This window comes from Hirundo rustica, chromosome 26 (genome assembly GCF_015227805.2).
Source record: "Hirundo rustica isolate bHirRus1 chromosome 26, bHirRus1.pri.v3, whole genome shotgun sequence".
In the NCBI taxonomy this organism is placed as follows: Eukaryota; Metazoa; Chordata; class Aves; order Passeriformes; family Hirundinidae; genus Hirundo; species Hirundo rustica.
Window position 1 is genome coordinate 439,273 of NC_053475.1, and position 17,322 is coordinate 456,594.

General features: G+C 52.4%; 1 protein-coding gene across 3 annotated transcripts; it reads right to left on the bottom strand.

Annotated features, from left to right (window-relative positions):
* Positions 1–2,948: 2,948 nt before the first annotated feature.
* Positions 2,949–17,307, bottom strand: PGPEP1 (pyroglutamyl-peptidase I). Of its 3 annotated transcripts, none has more exons than XM_040086666.1 (5): positions 17,181–17,307; positions 13,976–14,028; positions 8,181–8,297; positions 6,147–6,379; positions 2,949–4,728 (listed from the first exon to the last, which is right to left on the bottom strand). In XM_040086666.1, exons 4-5 carry the CDS (start codon positions 6,350–6,352, stop codon positions 4,536–4,538), a joined length of 399 nt encoding a protein of 132 aa, XP_039942600.1. In that variant the 5' UTR covers positions 6,353–6,379; positions 8,181–8,297; positions 13,976–14,028; positions 17,181–17,307; the 3' UTR covers positions 2,949–4,535. The 3 variants fall into 3 exon arrangements, with proteins under 3 accessions (XP_039942600.1, XP_039942598.1, XP_039942599.1); XM_040086664.2 differs by lacking the exon at positions 17,181–17,307 and adding an exon at positions 16,862–16,933; XM_040086665.2 differs by lacking the exon at positions 17,181–17,307 and adding an exon at positions 14,371–14,558.
* Positions 17,308–17,322: the final 15 nt, after the last annotated feature.

A 17,322-nucleotide genomic window follows, 5' to 3' on the forward strand; every position in this document is an offset into this window, starting at 1 on the left:
GCACTGGGAGGTTCAACACTGCCTGTTGGGGGAACATCCACAGCTGGCTCCAGGCGAGTTCAGGCACCAAACACCTTTTTTCCCCTACGGGATTTATCCACAGCACAAATCCCACGACTTGAGGTGACAATTCACACATCCCCCGGCTCGAGGAATTCCCCGTCCCCACGGCTCCAAGGAAGCGTCGATCCCAAACTCATCCCGAAGCAGAGCAACTTTTTAGGGTTCATTTTTTGTTGTTGTTGTTCCGTTTCGTTTTGAATGACGTCTCAAACCCTGCGGGAATAACTCCGGGGAGCTCAGCAGTTCCTGCCACACCCCACACCTCAAACCCTCTTCCTGACCTTTTTTCCATCCTCTCCCGGCCTTGGGGAGGTCGGGGAATGCTGCAGGGGAGGGGAACGGCTCCGCAGGAGCTCCGCTGCTCCCTCCCAAAAATTCCAAACCCCCTTCCAGCCACACCACAGCAGCTCCCAGGCTGGGAGGGAATCATCAAACCCCACGGGAACCCTCCAGGCCAGGAGCCCCCCGAGCTCCTCTCTCCTGATCCCCCGAGCTGAATTCACCTCCCGGCAGCGGCATCACCGAACTCCCGAGCCTCTGGAGCCCCTCAGAAATCCCCGGCAGCGCTTTGGGGCCGCCAGGATTCGGCTGCCACCCCAAACGCTCCCCAAGACGTGGGCCAGACCCTGCAAAATCCAGCAGAACCTCCCGAACCCTCGCTTCCACACCAAAAATCCTCTGCCCCCTTTCCCCTCCCTGAACTTTTATCCCCGGAGACAGAAACCCTAAAATTTCTGGGTTTTTTGTGGGTTTTGTTACATTTTTTCCCCCACACATTACAGGCACGGGAATGAACTTCCTAAGCTTTTACTCCACTAGCACAAAGGGGGTTTTTTTGGGGGGTTGGCAGCAGGTCTCCCAGTCAGTGCAAATTAGCAAATTCTATTAATTGACGACGTGGGGTTTAGCAAAACATCAGCTCTTTGGAGCTCGGCATCAGTTTGATGTCCTGTCCTCAAAGAAAACAGGGATCTGCAGGAAAAGCTTTGTGAGCTCAACAACAACAACAACAACAAAAGGTTAAAAAAAAAAAACAACCCAACCCCAAAATATTAATTTAGGTCACATTAAATAAAATTAGTTTAATGCCATTTTTTTTTCTTTTCCCCCCCAATTTGGGCTACAGGAAATTCCTCTACCACCAATCCTTTTATAAACACAACCTCAGGCTAATTTCCCAAAACCAAGCACCCAAAAAAACACCCCCCAAAAAAAGAGCATAAAATAAATTATGTTTTCTAAGGAACCGATCACGTGGAGCTTCCCAAAAAAAAAAAAAAAAAAAAAGCACAGCTCCGAGCAACGCTCAAGGTATTCCCAAAAAAAAATTGGGATTTTTAATGCTGACACACCCAAGGCCAAGCAAGACACATCCAGAGATCTCCAGACACATCCAGAGATCTCCAGACACATCCAGGGGATCTCCAGACACATCCAGGGATCTCCAGACACATCCAAGGGATCTCCAGACACATCCAGGGATCTCCAGACACATCCAAGGGATCTCCAGACACATCCAGGGATCTCCAGACACATCCAGAGATCTCCAGACACATCCAAGGGATCTCCAGACACATCCAGGGATCTCCAGACACATCCTGGGATCTCCAGACACATCCAGGGATCTCCAGACACATCCAGAGATCTCCTGACACATCCAGGGATCTCCAGACACATCCAGGGGATCTCCAGACACATCCAGGGGATCTCCAGACACATCCAGGGGATCTCCAGACACATCCAGAGATCTCCAGACACATCCAGGGGATCTCCAGACACATCCAGAGATCTCCAGACACATCCAGGGGATTTCCAGCTACGTCCAGGGATCTCCAGACACATCCAGGGGATCTCCAGACACATCCAGGGATCTCCAGACACATCCAGGGCTGCAGGGACAGGGATGGGATGGGATGGGATGGGATCCATGGGATGGGATGGGATGATGGGATGGGATAATGGGATGCGATGGGATGGGGATGGGATGGGGTGGGATGGGATAAGGGGATAATGGGATGGGATGGGATTGGGTATGGGATGGGGTGGGGTGGGATGGGATGGGATGGGATGGATGGGATGGGATGGATGGATCCTGGGCTTGGGATCCTGGGGCTGGGCTGGGCTGGGATGGGGTGAGTGGTTGGGCTGGCTCCTGGGCTGGTTGGGCTGGCTCCTGGCTCCTTGGCTCCTGGGCTCCTGGGCTGGGCTGGGCTGGGGCTGGGCTCTGGGCTGGGCTGGGATGGCCCTGGGCTTGGGATGGTGGGGGTGGCTGGGGTGGGATGGGATAATGGGATGGGATGGGAATATCTCCCCTGGAGACGCCGATCCCCCCACGGGCCCCTCCCGCCCTGCTGAGGTCCCACACTCTGGGATTTCAGCGGCCAATCCGTCGGTTTTCCCGCCTCTGTCTCATCCACAGCTCCGTCGCAGGGGATCAAGCGGATTTCCCGGGGGTGGTTCCACCACCAGAGCCCACGGGGAAATTCCTCTCCCCCGAGTTCAGCAGCTACGAAACACCCGGGGACCAAAACAATGATTCCCACCGAGGAATAATCCTACGGGGAGCTCGACTAATCACAAAAAAAAAAAAAAAGAACCAAAAAAGCCGTGTGGAAGCACGAAGGTTTCAACAAAATATTAAATAGAATAAATTACTAATCAGGAAACCTGACAAGCGCTAGCTGGGCTTCGATGGGAACGACAATATCTCCAATATTTCACTTGAAGGCCAATTCCTCTGAGCAGGAAGGGCTGGATAACGAACAGAGGAGGGAATCTCCTTGGGTCTACCCAAAAATAAAATAAAATAAAATAAAATAAAATAAAATAAAATAAAATAAAATAAAATAAAATAAAATAAAATAAAATAAAATAAAATCCTCCTGCTCAGGTGCCCTCAGCAGAGTCCTTGCAGCCGCAAAGTCTTTGTCCCGCCTCAGGGGTTACGAGGAGTGGTTCTGCCCCGCCGCCAGACTCCTCCTGGCAAGCTCAGGGCAGCTCTCACTGAGAGTTACTACAGCAGTCAGCACCAGAGAAATTCAAACCGCGGGGTTTTAAAACCTCTAAAATGTTGCTTTATGTACGTTTATGCCTGTTTGTAAAAGCATCTGCTCCTCTGTCCAAACGGCCTCTCCACGAGTTCCCCGAGTTTTGTGTCTGCTCCAGCTTCGGCTGGGTTTTGTTTGGGTTTTTTTTTTTTGTTTTGTTTTGTTTTGTTTGGGGTTTTTTTGCTGGAATCTCAAAATCTGGCAGCGAATCCCCTGCACAGGACCGGCATCACCCACCTGAGGTCCTGCACGTGCCCTTCCCCAGAGGAATTCCTGGGGGAATTCCCGAAAGCAGCATCCTGCACCCTCCCGAGGAGGAGCCCGGGCTCCTCACTTCAGGCAAAATTCCTCCATTTCAAATCCCTCCTCGCCCGGCAGCGGGCTGGGGCTGAAGAGCTGATCTTGCAGGGCCTCTTCCCACCCGCGTTTTTACGGAATTCCCGTAATTCCAGGCGGGATCGGGATCTCAGTTACAACGTTACTCTCCCCACCTGCACCAAGAGGGGAAACCTGGAGCTGGGGAAGTCGTAAATCGCTCAGAAACAGCATCGAGCACCAAGAGCCCAGAGGATGGAGATTTCCAGTGGGGAAAGTGGCTCCCAGAAAAGCTTTTCACCCGCTGCTGACTGGTTTTAGACACGCTTGAACCCAGGTGCCTGGTACGCGAGGGAGAGAGGCGGCCAGGAGAGAGAGATTTGGAAAGATTTAGGAGTCAGGCTCCAAAAAAAAACCCCCCCCCAAAAAATCCTAAAGGAACCCCAAACACGTCCCTTGTACCGCAGCCACAGAGGCCCTAGGGATATCTGGAGGATGTGGAGTGAGGAATCGGGGATTAAAATCATTTTCCGTTCCAGCAAAGCAATTTCAGGCTCCTGAGAGCCACCAAACTCCGCTTGCCAGGGCAATCCCACAGCAGCCCGACTCCTTCCGCGTTATCCCCTCGAATTTGGGTCAGGAGAAGGGGGGAAAACCGACCCCAAACCAAGGGGAAGAGAAGGTTTCAGCTCCAGGATTAGCCACCACGGGACCGGGAGAGCGATTCCCCGCGCCTGAAGGCCGAGTGCAAGGTGAGGATCCATTCCCTGGAAGCTCCCAGCCTCGGGAATCAGGAGCTGCAGGCGTTTTAGAGGAGAGATTTTTGAGTCTTTTCTTATCTCAGGCTGAAACTCACAGATCCGACAACAACAACAACAAAAAGTCAATTTCTAGAAGCTGAATTCGCGGAATTTTCCTTTTTTTTTTTTCTTTTTCTTTTTTTTTTTTTTTCTCTGAAGTCTCCAATTCTGGGTCCTGAAACTGGGGTGGTTTTTTTTGTTTGTTTGTTTGTTTTACGTTCATTTGTTGTTTTTTTTTTTTCCCCCCCAATTCTTGGGCAGCAGGGGAAAATCCTGGAAGTGCAATACTCGGGAGAGCTCCTGGGCGGGCTCAGTGTTCGTGCTGGCAGTTGATTTTGTCTTCGGAATGCTCCAAAACCTGCAGCATTTCCTCGATGATGGCCTGCAGGGCCCGGCCCAGCTGCTCCGCGCTGTAAGGTTTTCCCAAAGGGGGCACGTGGACGAACGCCGACCTCCCACGGCTCTGGTACAGCGAGGTGTAGTAGGTGAAGTCACAGAGGTACCTGGAACACAAAAATAAATCGGTTCAGCAAAAAAAAAAACCCAAAAAAAAAAAGGATAAAACCAGATAAAACGAGCTGTAGGTTCCCGGCGTTCGGCACGGCGGGGTTTAGGGGAGGGAGGCGGAATGTGGAGAAAGGAATTGTGAGTCTGGGATTGCTCTGATTAAATTTAGGACCAAAAAAACCTAAAAAAACAAACAAACAAAAAAAAAAAAGTGAGGAATTATCATTTTATTTTATTTTATTTTATTTTATTTTATTTTATTTTATTTTATTTCCTCCCCGTGACCACCAAACACCAGGTGGGCACAGCCAGCCCTGAGAAGGAGGAGGTGTGGGAGGCCCGGGACGTGGAGGTGGCACTTGGGGACGCGTGGTGGCCTGGGCAGTGCTGGGGCTGGATGGCCTGAGGAGGCTTTTCCAGCCTCAGCAGATCCATGGAAAGGGTTTGGGTGGCAGGGCCCCCGAGGGCCGAGCACAGAGGGAAGGGGAGTGACAGGTGACAGCGGGCTGTGGCTGCTCCTGGATCCCTGAAGTGCCCAGAGCCGGGCTGGATGGGGTTTGGAGCAGCCTGGGACTGGGGAAGGTCCCTGCCCCTGGGATGGGCTGGGCTTTAACCTCCCAACCTTCCTGCCAACCCAAACCACTCCGGGATTCTCTGATTCCATGACAAGATGGGGTGAAGCAGGCTTCCAGTCCCTGAGGGGCTCCAGGAGAGCTGGAGAGGATTTGGGATGAGGGATGGAATTCCAGGACACAGGGAACGGCTCCCACTGAGGGCAGGGATGGGCAGAATCCTGGGAAGGAATTCCTCCCTGTGAGGATTCAAGGCCAGGCTGGAAAGAGAAGCTCCAGGAAAACCTTGGAGCCACTTCCAGAGCCTCAAGGGGCTCCAGGAGAGCTGCAGAGAGATTTGGGATGAGGGATGGAATTCCAGGACACATGGGATGGCTTCAAATCGGGAAAGGGGAATCTGGGTGAGATTCTGGGCAGGAATTCCTGGCTGTGAGGGTGGGGAGGGGATGGGCTGGAATTCCCAGAGGGGCCGTGGCTGCCTCTGGATCCCTGGAAGCACCCAAGGCTGGAAAAGCGAAGCTCCAGAGAAACCTCGGAGCCACTTCCAGAGCCCCAAGGGGCTCCAGGAGAGCTGGAGAGGGATTTGGGATGAGGGATTGAGGGACAGCACACAGGGAACGCCTCCAAACTAGGAAAGGGGAACCTCTGCGGGATTTTGGGCAGGAATCCCTGGCCGTGAGCGCGGCCAGGGGCTGGGCTGGAACTCCCGGAGCTCCATCCCCGGAGGTCAGGACATCAAACACTCCAGGACACCGAGGCTTCGGGACACAACCATAAAAAAAAAAAACCCCCTTGAGGCGCCTCCCGACCCCGAGCCGCGCCGGGATCCCCCGGGCGCCCACCTGCCGGCGTCCTTGGAGATGGTGACGGTGACGTCCAGGCCCAGCGCCGAGACGCGGCGGCACACGGCGTCCATGTCGATGACGGAGTCGATGCACTCGGGGCCGCCCTCCACGCAGCACTGCGAGCCCGGGCAGAAGCGACAGTTGTCCAGCCCCTTGTAGCCCACGTTGTGGCCGCACTTCTCCAAGGTGACCGTGGTGGCCATGCCCGACACTCCCACGTGGACAACCAGCTGCCGAGGTAAGGGCGGGGAAAAACAGAAAAAAAAAATATAAGGAGGGGACGGGGTTGGATTGTGAAAAACGCCAACAGCTGGATCCTCACGGGATCCTTCCAGCTCGGGGTGGCTCTGGTGTTTGTGCCTGATCTGCCCCCATCAGCTAAGGAAGGTGGTGAGAAATCGGGATGTCTAAAGTGGTTCAGGTTCAAAAGGGAAGGTGGTGAGAAATCAGGATGTCTAAAATGGTTCAGGTTCAAAAGGGAAGGTGATGAGAAATCAGGATGTCTAAAATGGTTCAGGTTCAAAAAGGAAGGTGGTGAGAAATCGGGATGTCTAAAGTGGTTCAGGTTCAAAAGGGAAGGTGGTGAGAAATCAGGATGTCTAAAGTGGTTCAGGTTCAAAAGGGAAGGTGATGAGAAATCAGGATGTCTGTTGTAGTGATGCGCAAAGCAATCACAAGGAGTCAAGAGACTTTCGCAGGGCAGAGAGCTCCTCTGAGCGAGCTCAAGGCTGAGCCAAGCCCAGAGCCCCTCTGCCTGTGTATTTCTTACTTTTTATACATTTGTGGGTCTGGCTGTGGATTGGCTTCTGGAGTTTTCACCTCCCAGCCCAATGGCCAAGCCAGCTGTCAGTTACAATTGTTTCCAGGTTAGAAATATGCAAACAAAGGACAGAGAACGAAAAACAAAGGATTTGTTCATGTTACATATGTGGGGAAAAGGTAGAAACTGCTCCTAATATTGTGCAGGAGCTAAAAGGTCTGACTCCATTTTATGAACAATCAAAAGGCTTTAAAAAAACTCAGAAAAACCAGGGTGACAGATGTTTGAAGTTCTTCAGGTTCAAAAGGGAAGGTGATGAGAAATAAGGATGTCTAAAGTTGTTCAGGTTCAAAAGGGAAGGTGATGAGAAATAAGGATGTCTAAAGTGGTTCAGGTTCAAAAGGGAAGGTGAGGAACGCACCAGTGCCAGGCCAGAGACCCTGCCAGGGCACCTGGGATGGTTCTGTCGATCCCTTCTGGAACTGGCCAAGCACCCACTGGCACACCCCAAAGGGACAAGCGGAAAACGGCTTTTCTCGGATTGTATGAGGAAATACTCAGGGTATTTCAACCTGGTGGCTGAATTTGTTTCGGTGGCAAATTCCTGAACCCCCAGCTTCCCGTCCTGGTGACGTTTTAGCACAGCCTTGTCGCCGTGCCCGTGAAATCACCGAGTCCCGCGGCTTTGGATGCTGGCTGCGGCACTCAGGGTGCTCGGCCCAAGGCTGGACTCGACGACCTCGGATCATTCTCCAGCCTGAGTGATCCTCTGGTTCGATTTTGAGGTTCTCCCCGCCCCGAACCCCTCTGGGATTCCACGGTTCTGTTACAGGGATTCTTCCCCGAGCACCAGAGGGACAAACTCCCATTTTTATCACGGGCTCAGCAGGGGCACAACTCCTCTCCTTTCGCCCCCCTTCCCGACCTAAATTGTGATTTAATCAGGGTGGAAAAAGGAGGAGCGTTGGCACCTCCACGGCTGCTGGAGGAGCCCAGGTGGCACAGACAGACCACGAGCTGTCTAGACAGCCCTCTGCACTGGCCCCCTCACACCCACTGCTCCTGGGAGCTGCAGCACCCCGAGCTGTGAAAATCCTACAAATTTCACACGTTCTCACCACCAAAAAAAATATATTTAAAAAAAAAAAAAAAAAGAATCCAGCCAGGGACTCCCAGGCTGAAGGAATACATGAAAAAAAAGGAGACTTCACACTGCAGATTCCATCCCTTGGCTGGCTGGGATTTTTCCTCTCCTCCCTTTACTCACTCACTTGGGGACTGTGCTTCTTCCACAAGGCAGGAATGAGTCTCTGCACGGTCTGGTACTCAACAGGGACCTCATAGACGTGCAGATCCACGTCATCCCTCAGCCCCAGCTTCTCCAGCTCCTAAAAAACACCAGCAAAGCGAAAAGCGAGACGGTCAGAGGCGAGACGAGCAGAGGATTCGCTCCTGGGAGGTTCAGCGGCGGAGCGAGGGACTAACACCAGTTCACACCAGGTTGTGTAACCTCGTAAACAGCACCTGGAGCGGGTTTACAGCAACCACTGGAAAAAAAAAAACAATAAAAAAACCCCAAAAAAACCCCAAACCCATCATGGGAACAACAAAGGCATCTCTCCACCTGTGTGAAGGGTTTCACCCGCAGAACCGTTTGTCTGCGCGTGTAACAAAGAAATCAACATTTAACTGACAACAGTTACCAGCGACACCCACGCCGCCAGGGAAGTCTTGGCTCTGTTATTTATAGAGGGAGAGAGTCACAATCCCTGCCTCTTCCAAGGAGTGACAACGTGGGGAAGGTGGGACTGGAAGGGTTTTATCCATCCATCAGCCAGGGCTGCCGGCCTGGAGAGTCATTTCACATTTATTTCCAGATAAAGAGCTCTCAGGGCTGGGCGACAGCACCGGCGACTCAACCGACCCAGTCAATTATTTCCCCCCTCTCTAACAGGAAAACATCCCAAATATCCCGGCAATAAACGGAGCCAACTTCCTTCAAACCTTTTAAAACACAAAGTGTCAGTTTAAATACCTGGCAAAGGCTTTAAAACCAGAGGAGAGGGCGGTTTGTTTGGTTGTTTGTTTGGTTGGTTTGGTTTCTTCCCAGGATTTCTGCCTGGAAAGCGCTGTCTGCTCCCAAAACTGGGAGCTCCCCCTGCTCTCTCCAGTCCCACCAGTAAGGCTCCAGGTGGAATTTTGCTCCTCTGGTAACTCTCAGAGCCATCAACCCCAAACTTGCCAGAACTCCAGGGAACACCCACACAGCCTGAAGCCTCTGGGGGGGAAAAAAAAAAAAATGGTTTTTAAACAAAACCATCAGCTGAGCCTAAACTTTGGAGCCAGGTAACGCCAGGGAGCAATTTTCCAGTGGGAGAAGAGGGCTTGGGAAGAGGAATTTAAGGAATTCCTGCAGCATCACCCTGGATCAAGCTTTCCTCCTGTCACCAACCACCCAGAACAGCTGCTCTTACGGATCTGAGGTGGGTACAGGTAAAAGACACCAAACTATCAAAGGGCATTCCAAAATACCCCGGAATTTATCTCTGTTTCCAGGTTTGGATTCGGTGACCAACGCTGCTCTTTGAAGCAACCCTCAGGATTAATCTTCCTCCTTGCAAGCCTCAGGCCAAGGAGGGCAGATCAGCCGTGCTCACTTGTATTCCCCCCAGGTTAAAAATTAAAAATTAAAGACACTCGAAAGGAGGAGACAAGTTGAGGTTTGAGGCCTCCCCCATTTACACGTGAGCAGCGCCTTGCCGTCGTTTCCCTGTGTTTTTATCGGCGTGAGTGGTTTTCCAGAGGGGAAAAAAAAAAAACCCCAAAAATGCCTTTCACACCGGTAGGGCCGAACAATGTAACAAGATTTAAGGCAACTAAAACACCCCGAAAGGCCAAAGCGACACTTCTCACAGAGCAGCAGATATGAGCAAGGATGATAAATCACCGGCTCCGGCTCCCAGGGCAAGGCTGATATTAAAGCCTTGGCTGTATTGATTAGTGTCTGGCACACTCAGACATTCATTACCAGAGATGGATGTTAAGGGATGGCTCATCACAGCTCCTTTGCACAAATCCACCTAAAAAAACCCCAACAAAACACCTCCCCTGCTTTTACCTGGAGCCTTGAGAAAGTAAAGGAGTTTACAAACGAAAATATCCCAACATCAGCCAGGCTCTTTAGGAGAATAAACACTGGTAGGGAGCGTTAATGCTAACGAGAAGGTGCAGGGTCAGGAAGGAAACAGCTCCCAGGGATGGATTTGGTGGTGGGAATTTCTCCTGGAGATGCAGGGTTAGGAAGGAAACAGCTCCCAGGGATGGATTTGGTGGTGGGAAATTCTCCTGGAGATGCAGGGTTATGAAGGAAACAGCTCCCAGGGATGGATTTGGTGGTGGGAAGTTTTGCTGGATGAAAAGAGAATCCTCCCCACCGCCCTCCAGCCACTTCAACCCTAACTTTACCAAGCCACAACTCTTCTTTTAACCAACCCCAGCGCTCCATAATGAAGATATTTGTAACTTTCCCCCCCTCCCCAAACAACTCCCCCCTCCCACCGCCCTGTCCACCTGACAAACAGAGCACACTGAACATGTGTGACCGATTCCCTGACCCCTCCACAATGCTGCTCTTTGTCAGCCTCTAATATCCTTATCAGGTCTGTCTAGACACCCTGACAGCAATTGTCCTTCCTAATGTCAAAATGCACTCTGACCTCTCTCCTCCTCCTCCTCCTCAGCCAGAAGCACTTTGGGGGGTGGGATGAAGGAGCCCAGCAGCTTCACAGTCCACAGGTCACACCTGTGTCCACACCTAAAGCCACGGCAGGGAGGGCAGAAAAGCTCATTTCAGTGATTCCTCCTTGGAAATCCCTTCCCCAGAGCAAGCTGCACCCGTTAAAAAAAAAAACAACAAAATTTAAAATAAATAAATAAATTAATTAATAAATAAAAATCCCGAAGCGAACCACTAAAATGGTGAAAACCCAAACCAGCAAACCCGAATTAGCACGGAGTGGTTCAAAACAGCAAACACAAATTAACCCAAATTTTTTTTTTTTGCTGTGAGGCTTAAAATAAAAGCAGAAAGGAGTTTTTCTTCCCACTGGTTTTATGGGAAAGCTCTCCCCCGTGAGTGAAAACCCAAGCGTTTCCTCGGGGGGATTTTTTTTGGGGGGGTGAAATTTTGAAACTTTTCGTCTCGGCAGCATTATCAGATTGCTGCTGCTGCCGCTGTTTAGGGTACCCATGTGTAAAAAATCAGTCAGCTCGCAAAAACCAGACAGAACTTCACCGCACTTCCAGGGAAAACTCACACCCTGCCCGTGGGAGAAGCCAAATAAAACCGGGGAGGGGAAAGGGAAAAAAAAAAGAGAGGAGCGAATTTTATCCTCGGGATGCGGCGTGATAAAAGACGTAATAAACCAGAACCAGCTCAGCCCTGGAGCTAGGAAGGATTTACCAAGATTGTTTAATTGATTTTTCTTCTATTAAAATGCAGATCACACCGTCTGGGATTCGGGAACTCAGACACGCCTTTGTGTCCACTCCGCTCCGTGAAGTCCCCGTCTGAGACTCGCACAATGCCCACCTCGCCCGGGCTCAAAGACATGCTGTTCCTTTTTTGTCTGGGCCTCTGGGGGCTGAGACAGGGGAAGGAAAGGCAAATCCTCCCCGCTGCCGCCGAGATGATGTTCTCAGTCACAACAACCCGCTGGTCGCCGAGCGGGACCCGGAGCGCCCGACGCGGCTCCAGTTTGTACTCAGAACGTCCCAGCTCGGAGTTTTACCCACTCAGAACGTCCCAAATCTGAGTTTTACCCACTCAGAACGTCCCAGCTCGGAGTTTTACCCACTCAGAACATCCCAGCTCGGAGTTTTACCCACTCAGGACGTCCCAAATCTGAGTTTTACCCACTCAGAACGTCCCGACTCTGAGTTTTATCCACTCAGAACATCCCAACTCCGAGTTTTATCCATTCAGAACATCCCAACTCTGCGATTTACCCTCTCAAAACACTCCCAGCTCAGAGTTTTACCCACTCAGAACGTCCCAGCTCAGAGTTTTACCCACTCAGAACGTCCCAAATCTGAGTTTTATCCACTCAGAACGTCCCAACTCTGCGATTTACCCTCTCAAAACACCCCCAGCTCAGAGTTTTACCCACTCAGAACGTCCCAGCTCGGAGTTTTATCCACTCAGAACATCCCAAATCCGAGTTTTATCCACTCAGAACATCCCAACTCTGCGATTTACCCTCTCAAAACACTCCCAGCTCAGAGTTTTACCCATTCAGAACGTCCCAGCTCAGAGTTTTACCCACTCAGAACGTCCCAGCTCTGTTTTACCCACTCAGAACATCCCAAATCTGAGATTTACCCACACAAAACATCCCAACTCTGTTTTATCCACTCAGAACGTCCCAACTCTGAGTTTTACTCACTCAGAACATCCCAAATCTGAGTTTTACTAACTCAAAACATCCCAACTCTGAGATTTACCCACTCAGAACATCCCACATCTCAGTTTTATCCACTCAAAACATCCTAAACCTGTTTTGTTCACTTAAAACATCCCAACTCTCTGTTTTATCCACTCTAAACACGCCAACTCTGTTTTATCCACTCAAAACACCCCAGCTCTGAGATTTACCCACTCAAAACACCCCCCAAGCCCCCCCAAAAATGGATTTTAAATGGAGGGGATGACTTCACCCATCAGCCACACAGCTGAGCAGCCACCAGCGCCTCGAGCTGCTTCTCTTAAGGTTCGTTTTGGGTTTCTTTCATTTAACCAAAATCACAACACCCACCACTCCTCCTGCTCCAAAAACACCCTTTAGTCTGTCTCCTCCAAAATAAAAGCAGCTATTTACAAGAACCAAATCAGTGAGCCTCGCTTCTGATTTTTTAGGAATGTCCTGTATTTTTTCTCTCCCCATCCAAAGCCTGCATATTCCTCCAAACCGACCCAAACTTAAACACATTCGTTCCCCAAAAAAAAAACAAACCTCTTGGAGGCAAAGGTTTTGTACCTTCTCCTACCAGCCAACACATTAGGCAGCTGGACATTAGTTGGCTGTAATTGATTAGAGTTTGTGATTTAATTTAAAAGCATTCGAAAGAAGGAATTAATCTCAGAGCTCTGAAGGGGAGAGAGACGTGGTGGAGAGAAAAATAGATTTAATTCCCTGGGCAACTGTACTAAAAGGTACCGTGGAATTCCCAGTGGCTTCGCCACAAACCCCATCCAGAAGGGACAAAGAAGGGAGAAGTGGGATGATGCGGCAGCATCAAAAAAAGTGTTTTTTACAGCAAAAAAATCCCTTAATTCCGTCGAAAAGAGCTTAATTCCTCCTCCTTGCCTCATTTGTGGGATGTCAGCCTGACACAGGTGAACCCCCGGGGTTTTTGGGGTGTCCTACGCATGGCCAGGAGCTGGACTGGTTGATTCCCTCCCAGGACATCCCAGGATTTTAGGAACGTGCCCCGGCTGCTACGGAGCTGCAAGTGGCACAGATTTGATTTGTGGGAGCAGGGAGGACCCGAAGGAAAAGCATTTCCCTGGAAACTCCTGTCCCAGCAGCCAAGAGGAGGAAGGGCTGATGCAGGGGGAGGAAAGAGGCAGCTCTGCCTCAGAACCAGGCTCCTGACACCCAAGAGAATCCCAAAAAAGCACCAGCTGGGAGCCTCCTCCCGGGGGGTCAGGCTGGGTTTAAAGGCGGAACCAAGCTTCAACCGAGAGCAAAAACATCCCGGATTCCTCTGGGGCCGTTTGTTTGTTCGGAATTCTCCGGGGCGCAGGGAGATTCCAAGCTCCCTGCCCCGTTTAAAAGCACCCAAAGCTGGGAATTCCTGACTCGCCTCAGCTACATCAACTCAACCCCGTTAAACTCCGCCAGCTGAGGGATTGTTTCCTGAGCAGGGAACCCAACATTGTCCCGCTGACCTTCTGGGTATCTGCGGCCAGCCCCTGGGAAGAAGTTGTAAGAGACAAAAAGAGACGAAACCCCAAACTTGTAGGGATCTCTGTTTTGGCTCCCTAAGAGGAAGATCCAGGGGTTACCTGAACTGCAATCCAGCTGGCGTTCACGGCGTGCTCCCCAAACGGCCCAAACCCTGCAAGAGAAGAAAAATTCACAGATTTGGCTCAGCTTGAAGTAGCAAAGAGGTTTGGGCTTTCCAGGTTTCGTTCTCCTGAAATAAAAAAACCCCAACAAAAAAAACCAACAAAAACCCGCTTCTACCGCTCAATCCTTATGTCTGTACATCTGAGTATCAAACAAGACACCTGCACTAAAATATTTCAACCACAGCCTTGTACAGCGAAGGGAAATAACAACTTGTTTGAAAAGAAACTTGGTTTTTTGGGTTTTTTTTTTTTTGGTTTTTTGTTTTTTTTTTTTCCCCTGGAGGAGAAGAATTTTCCTTCCTGCCCAGGTTAGAAAAACTTGTTATTACCAGCTAACTTGCCCGATGTCATGGAATTAGAATCACGACTGGATTTTTCTATTCCTGATTGCTTCAGCCCACAGCAGATGCTTCCACAAGCCTGCCTCAAATGTTCCCTCTCCGCTCAGGGTCTTCTCCAAGATCTTCGTTAGCATTAATTACACCTCACAAGGAAATAAACAGAGCTGTTGACAACCCACCTACACCACAGCAAAGGCTACCAAGGCTTTATCAAAAACACCTCCTTCAGCACCTCTAAATTCCTAATGAATAACTTTGGAGTTAACTGGTAATCCATAACATCTTTTTTTTTTTTTCTTTTTCACTTTTTTTTTTTTTTTTTTTTTCCCCTGAGCAAGCACACAAAGGTCGGGCAATTTATCTGGGCGTTAACGTCGATATGCTTTAATTTAAAATGTCAGCGCTGCCCTCCGAGCCCCGTGCAATTAGGAGACATAAATTCTGCCCAGCCCCTGAAAGGGAGCACAAATATCGGATGACACCTTAATGGAAACGTCGGATTTGCCCTCCCCAGCCAGGCTGGGGCGATGCTGCACGGGAGGAATTTCCCAGGCGTGGGCTCGCCCGCGCCCGCGGAATCTCAGCCCGGCGTCGAAAATAAAATATTCCCACAAAATCGAAGAGACACTGGGGGGGTGTTTTCCTGCCAGCAGAACTGCAGGGGTGTGAGACAAACCATGGACGGGGGAAGGAGGCAAATGAATGCTTTCCCAGCTGTTCCTGCGAGTCCCACACGGCTCTCGGGAAGCAAACACCGAGACCTTCTAAGCCGAATTCCTAAATAAAGCCCGATAATCCCGTAAAAGGAGCGAAAATCCGCGTTTTTAGCAGCTCGGCCGCGGGAAGGCTGGAATTCTACAGGTGCCCAGGCACGGGGCAGGGTTCCCTCGCTCCAAACCCCAGGGCGAACCGGCAGGAACTCAGCTGGGGTTATCGCTGCTCTGACTCATCCCCTGCCCAGGATCCCTCGCGTTTATTCCCTCTCCCGGGAACGTAAGGAACTCTGCGGGCAGCACCCGACCCCACGGAGCACATCCACCACGGGGCCCTCCAAGGCTCATTAGCAGCCGCGGGGATCGTGATGGGATAATCTCCTTAAGGAGTTCTAAAAAAGAAATCGCGCACAAACAACGCTTGTCCTGGGCCGGCGCGGGGCTGGGAGCGCGACACCGTCCCCAGATTCACGGGGAATTCAGCGTGACATCCACCACATCTCAGACAGGGGCAGAAGGTGACAAGCTGCAATTTTGCAAGCGGACTTCCCTCAGAAAAAAAAAATAAAAAAAAATTGAAAAAAAAAAAAATAAAGGGGGATTAAAAAAAAAAAAAAAAAAAAGAGCGTGGAGGAGCCTTGCGAGCGGCAGAACGTTTCCTGACGCAAGCTTTCTGTTTAGTCACCGCCGCTCCGCGCTGGATTCGGGGTTGGGGAAGGCAGGATTTGCCACCTGCTCCTTGGCTCCCCGCAAGCGTTCCCTGGGAAAAAAAGCGCTTTTTTTTTTTTATTATTTTTTATCCCCGGGAGCGCGGCAGCCCCGCTATTCAAACGGCCTCGACTTCAGCCGCTCGGAGGGGGAGACCTGAATAGTTTGGGCCGAGTTCCCCCATTTGTCACAGGACGGCCTCACCCACAAATCACCCCGAGCAGCCTTTGTACCCCGGGAAGAGCCTGACAGCGCCGGGGGCCTCCGGCTGCCTCCGCTCATTCTTCCCCGGGCGCTTCTGCTGCGCCCGGCGATGCTTTGGGGAGCAGCTCCCGCACCTCGGCGCCCAGGGTGCGGTGCTCAGCGGGCGATTCCCCCCCTCTCTGTGCCCCCAGATTGGTTTTCCTGCCCCTTGGGAGGTTGAGTTCCCTTCTTTCGGTGGCCTTTGGGATGGGAAAAGGGGATCGGAGCGCGGGGCTGGTTGGACAGGCGTTAGGAAAGCGCTGCAGCCCCCCGGCTGTGAGACCCCTGAGGCACGGAGGCACAGCCCCAAACCCCGCCAGACACGGCTCTTCTCCCCATTCATCACCCCACAAAGGGGACAGCCCCCCGAAACAGCCCCCCGAGGGGACAGCTCCCCATCCCCTCAGTCACCCTCTGATGGGACAGCAGACATCCCGCTCTCATCCCAGGGAAAGGATCCCGCACTTATCCCCCCACCATCGCAGGGAAGGGCTCCCCCACTGCCGCCTCCAAGCCCTGGGGGTCCCCAAAATCACCCCCCTCCCCCAGATTCCTCACCACGGAGGAAAGGCACCCTCCAATCCCCCCATCACCCCGGGGAGGGGTCTCACACCTACCCCTGCCCCTTTAGCCTCCCCAAACCTGCTCTCCTCACCAAGCTCCTCACGGCAGAGCCCCCACCAACACCCCCAGACCCTTTTACCCCCCAGATCCACCTCGGGGGGGTGCCCCCTCCAATCCCCCCGCAGGGAAAAGCTCCCTCACCTCGTGTCCCCCCCGTTTCCCCGCTTCCCCCCCCCAAAGCCGCCCCGTACCCGTCACCACCACCGCCCGCCGCGGCTTCTCCATCGCGGCTCCGTCCCGTCCGTCCCGTCCCGTCCCGTCCCGTCCCGTCCCGCCGCCGCCGCCCCGCACTGAGCGCGGCCCCGCCCCGCGCCGCCCGCCCCGCCCCGCCCCGCGCCGCCCGGGCCCGCCGCTTCCGCCGCCGCGGCGGAAGTCCCGCAGCGGGACGGCCTGGAGCCCCTCCGCCCGTTACCGAGCACCGGGAGCCTCCGCAGCCCCAGGGGCTCCCGCTCGCCCGCTTCAGCGCGGCACTCGGGGGGTGGCGGGGGTTTGGTGGAAGGAAACGCTCACCCTGTGCTTCCCGTGGGTCCTCTGCCCCGGCTGCGGGGGAGAACGAAGCGGGGCCGCGGTACCGGGAGGTCCGGAGATCGTCCCGTCCCGTCCCGTCCCGTCCCGTCCCGTCCCGTCCCCGTCCCGGGCGGTGCCGCCGCAA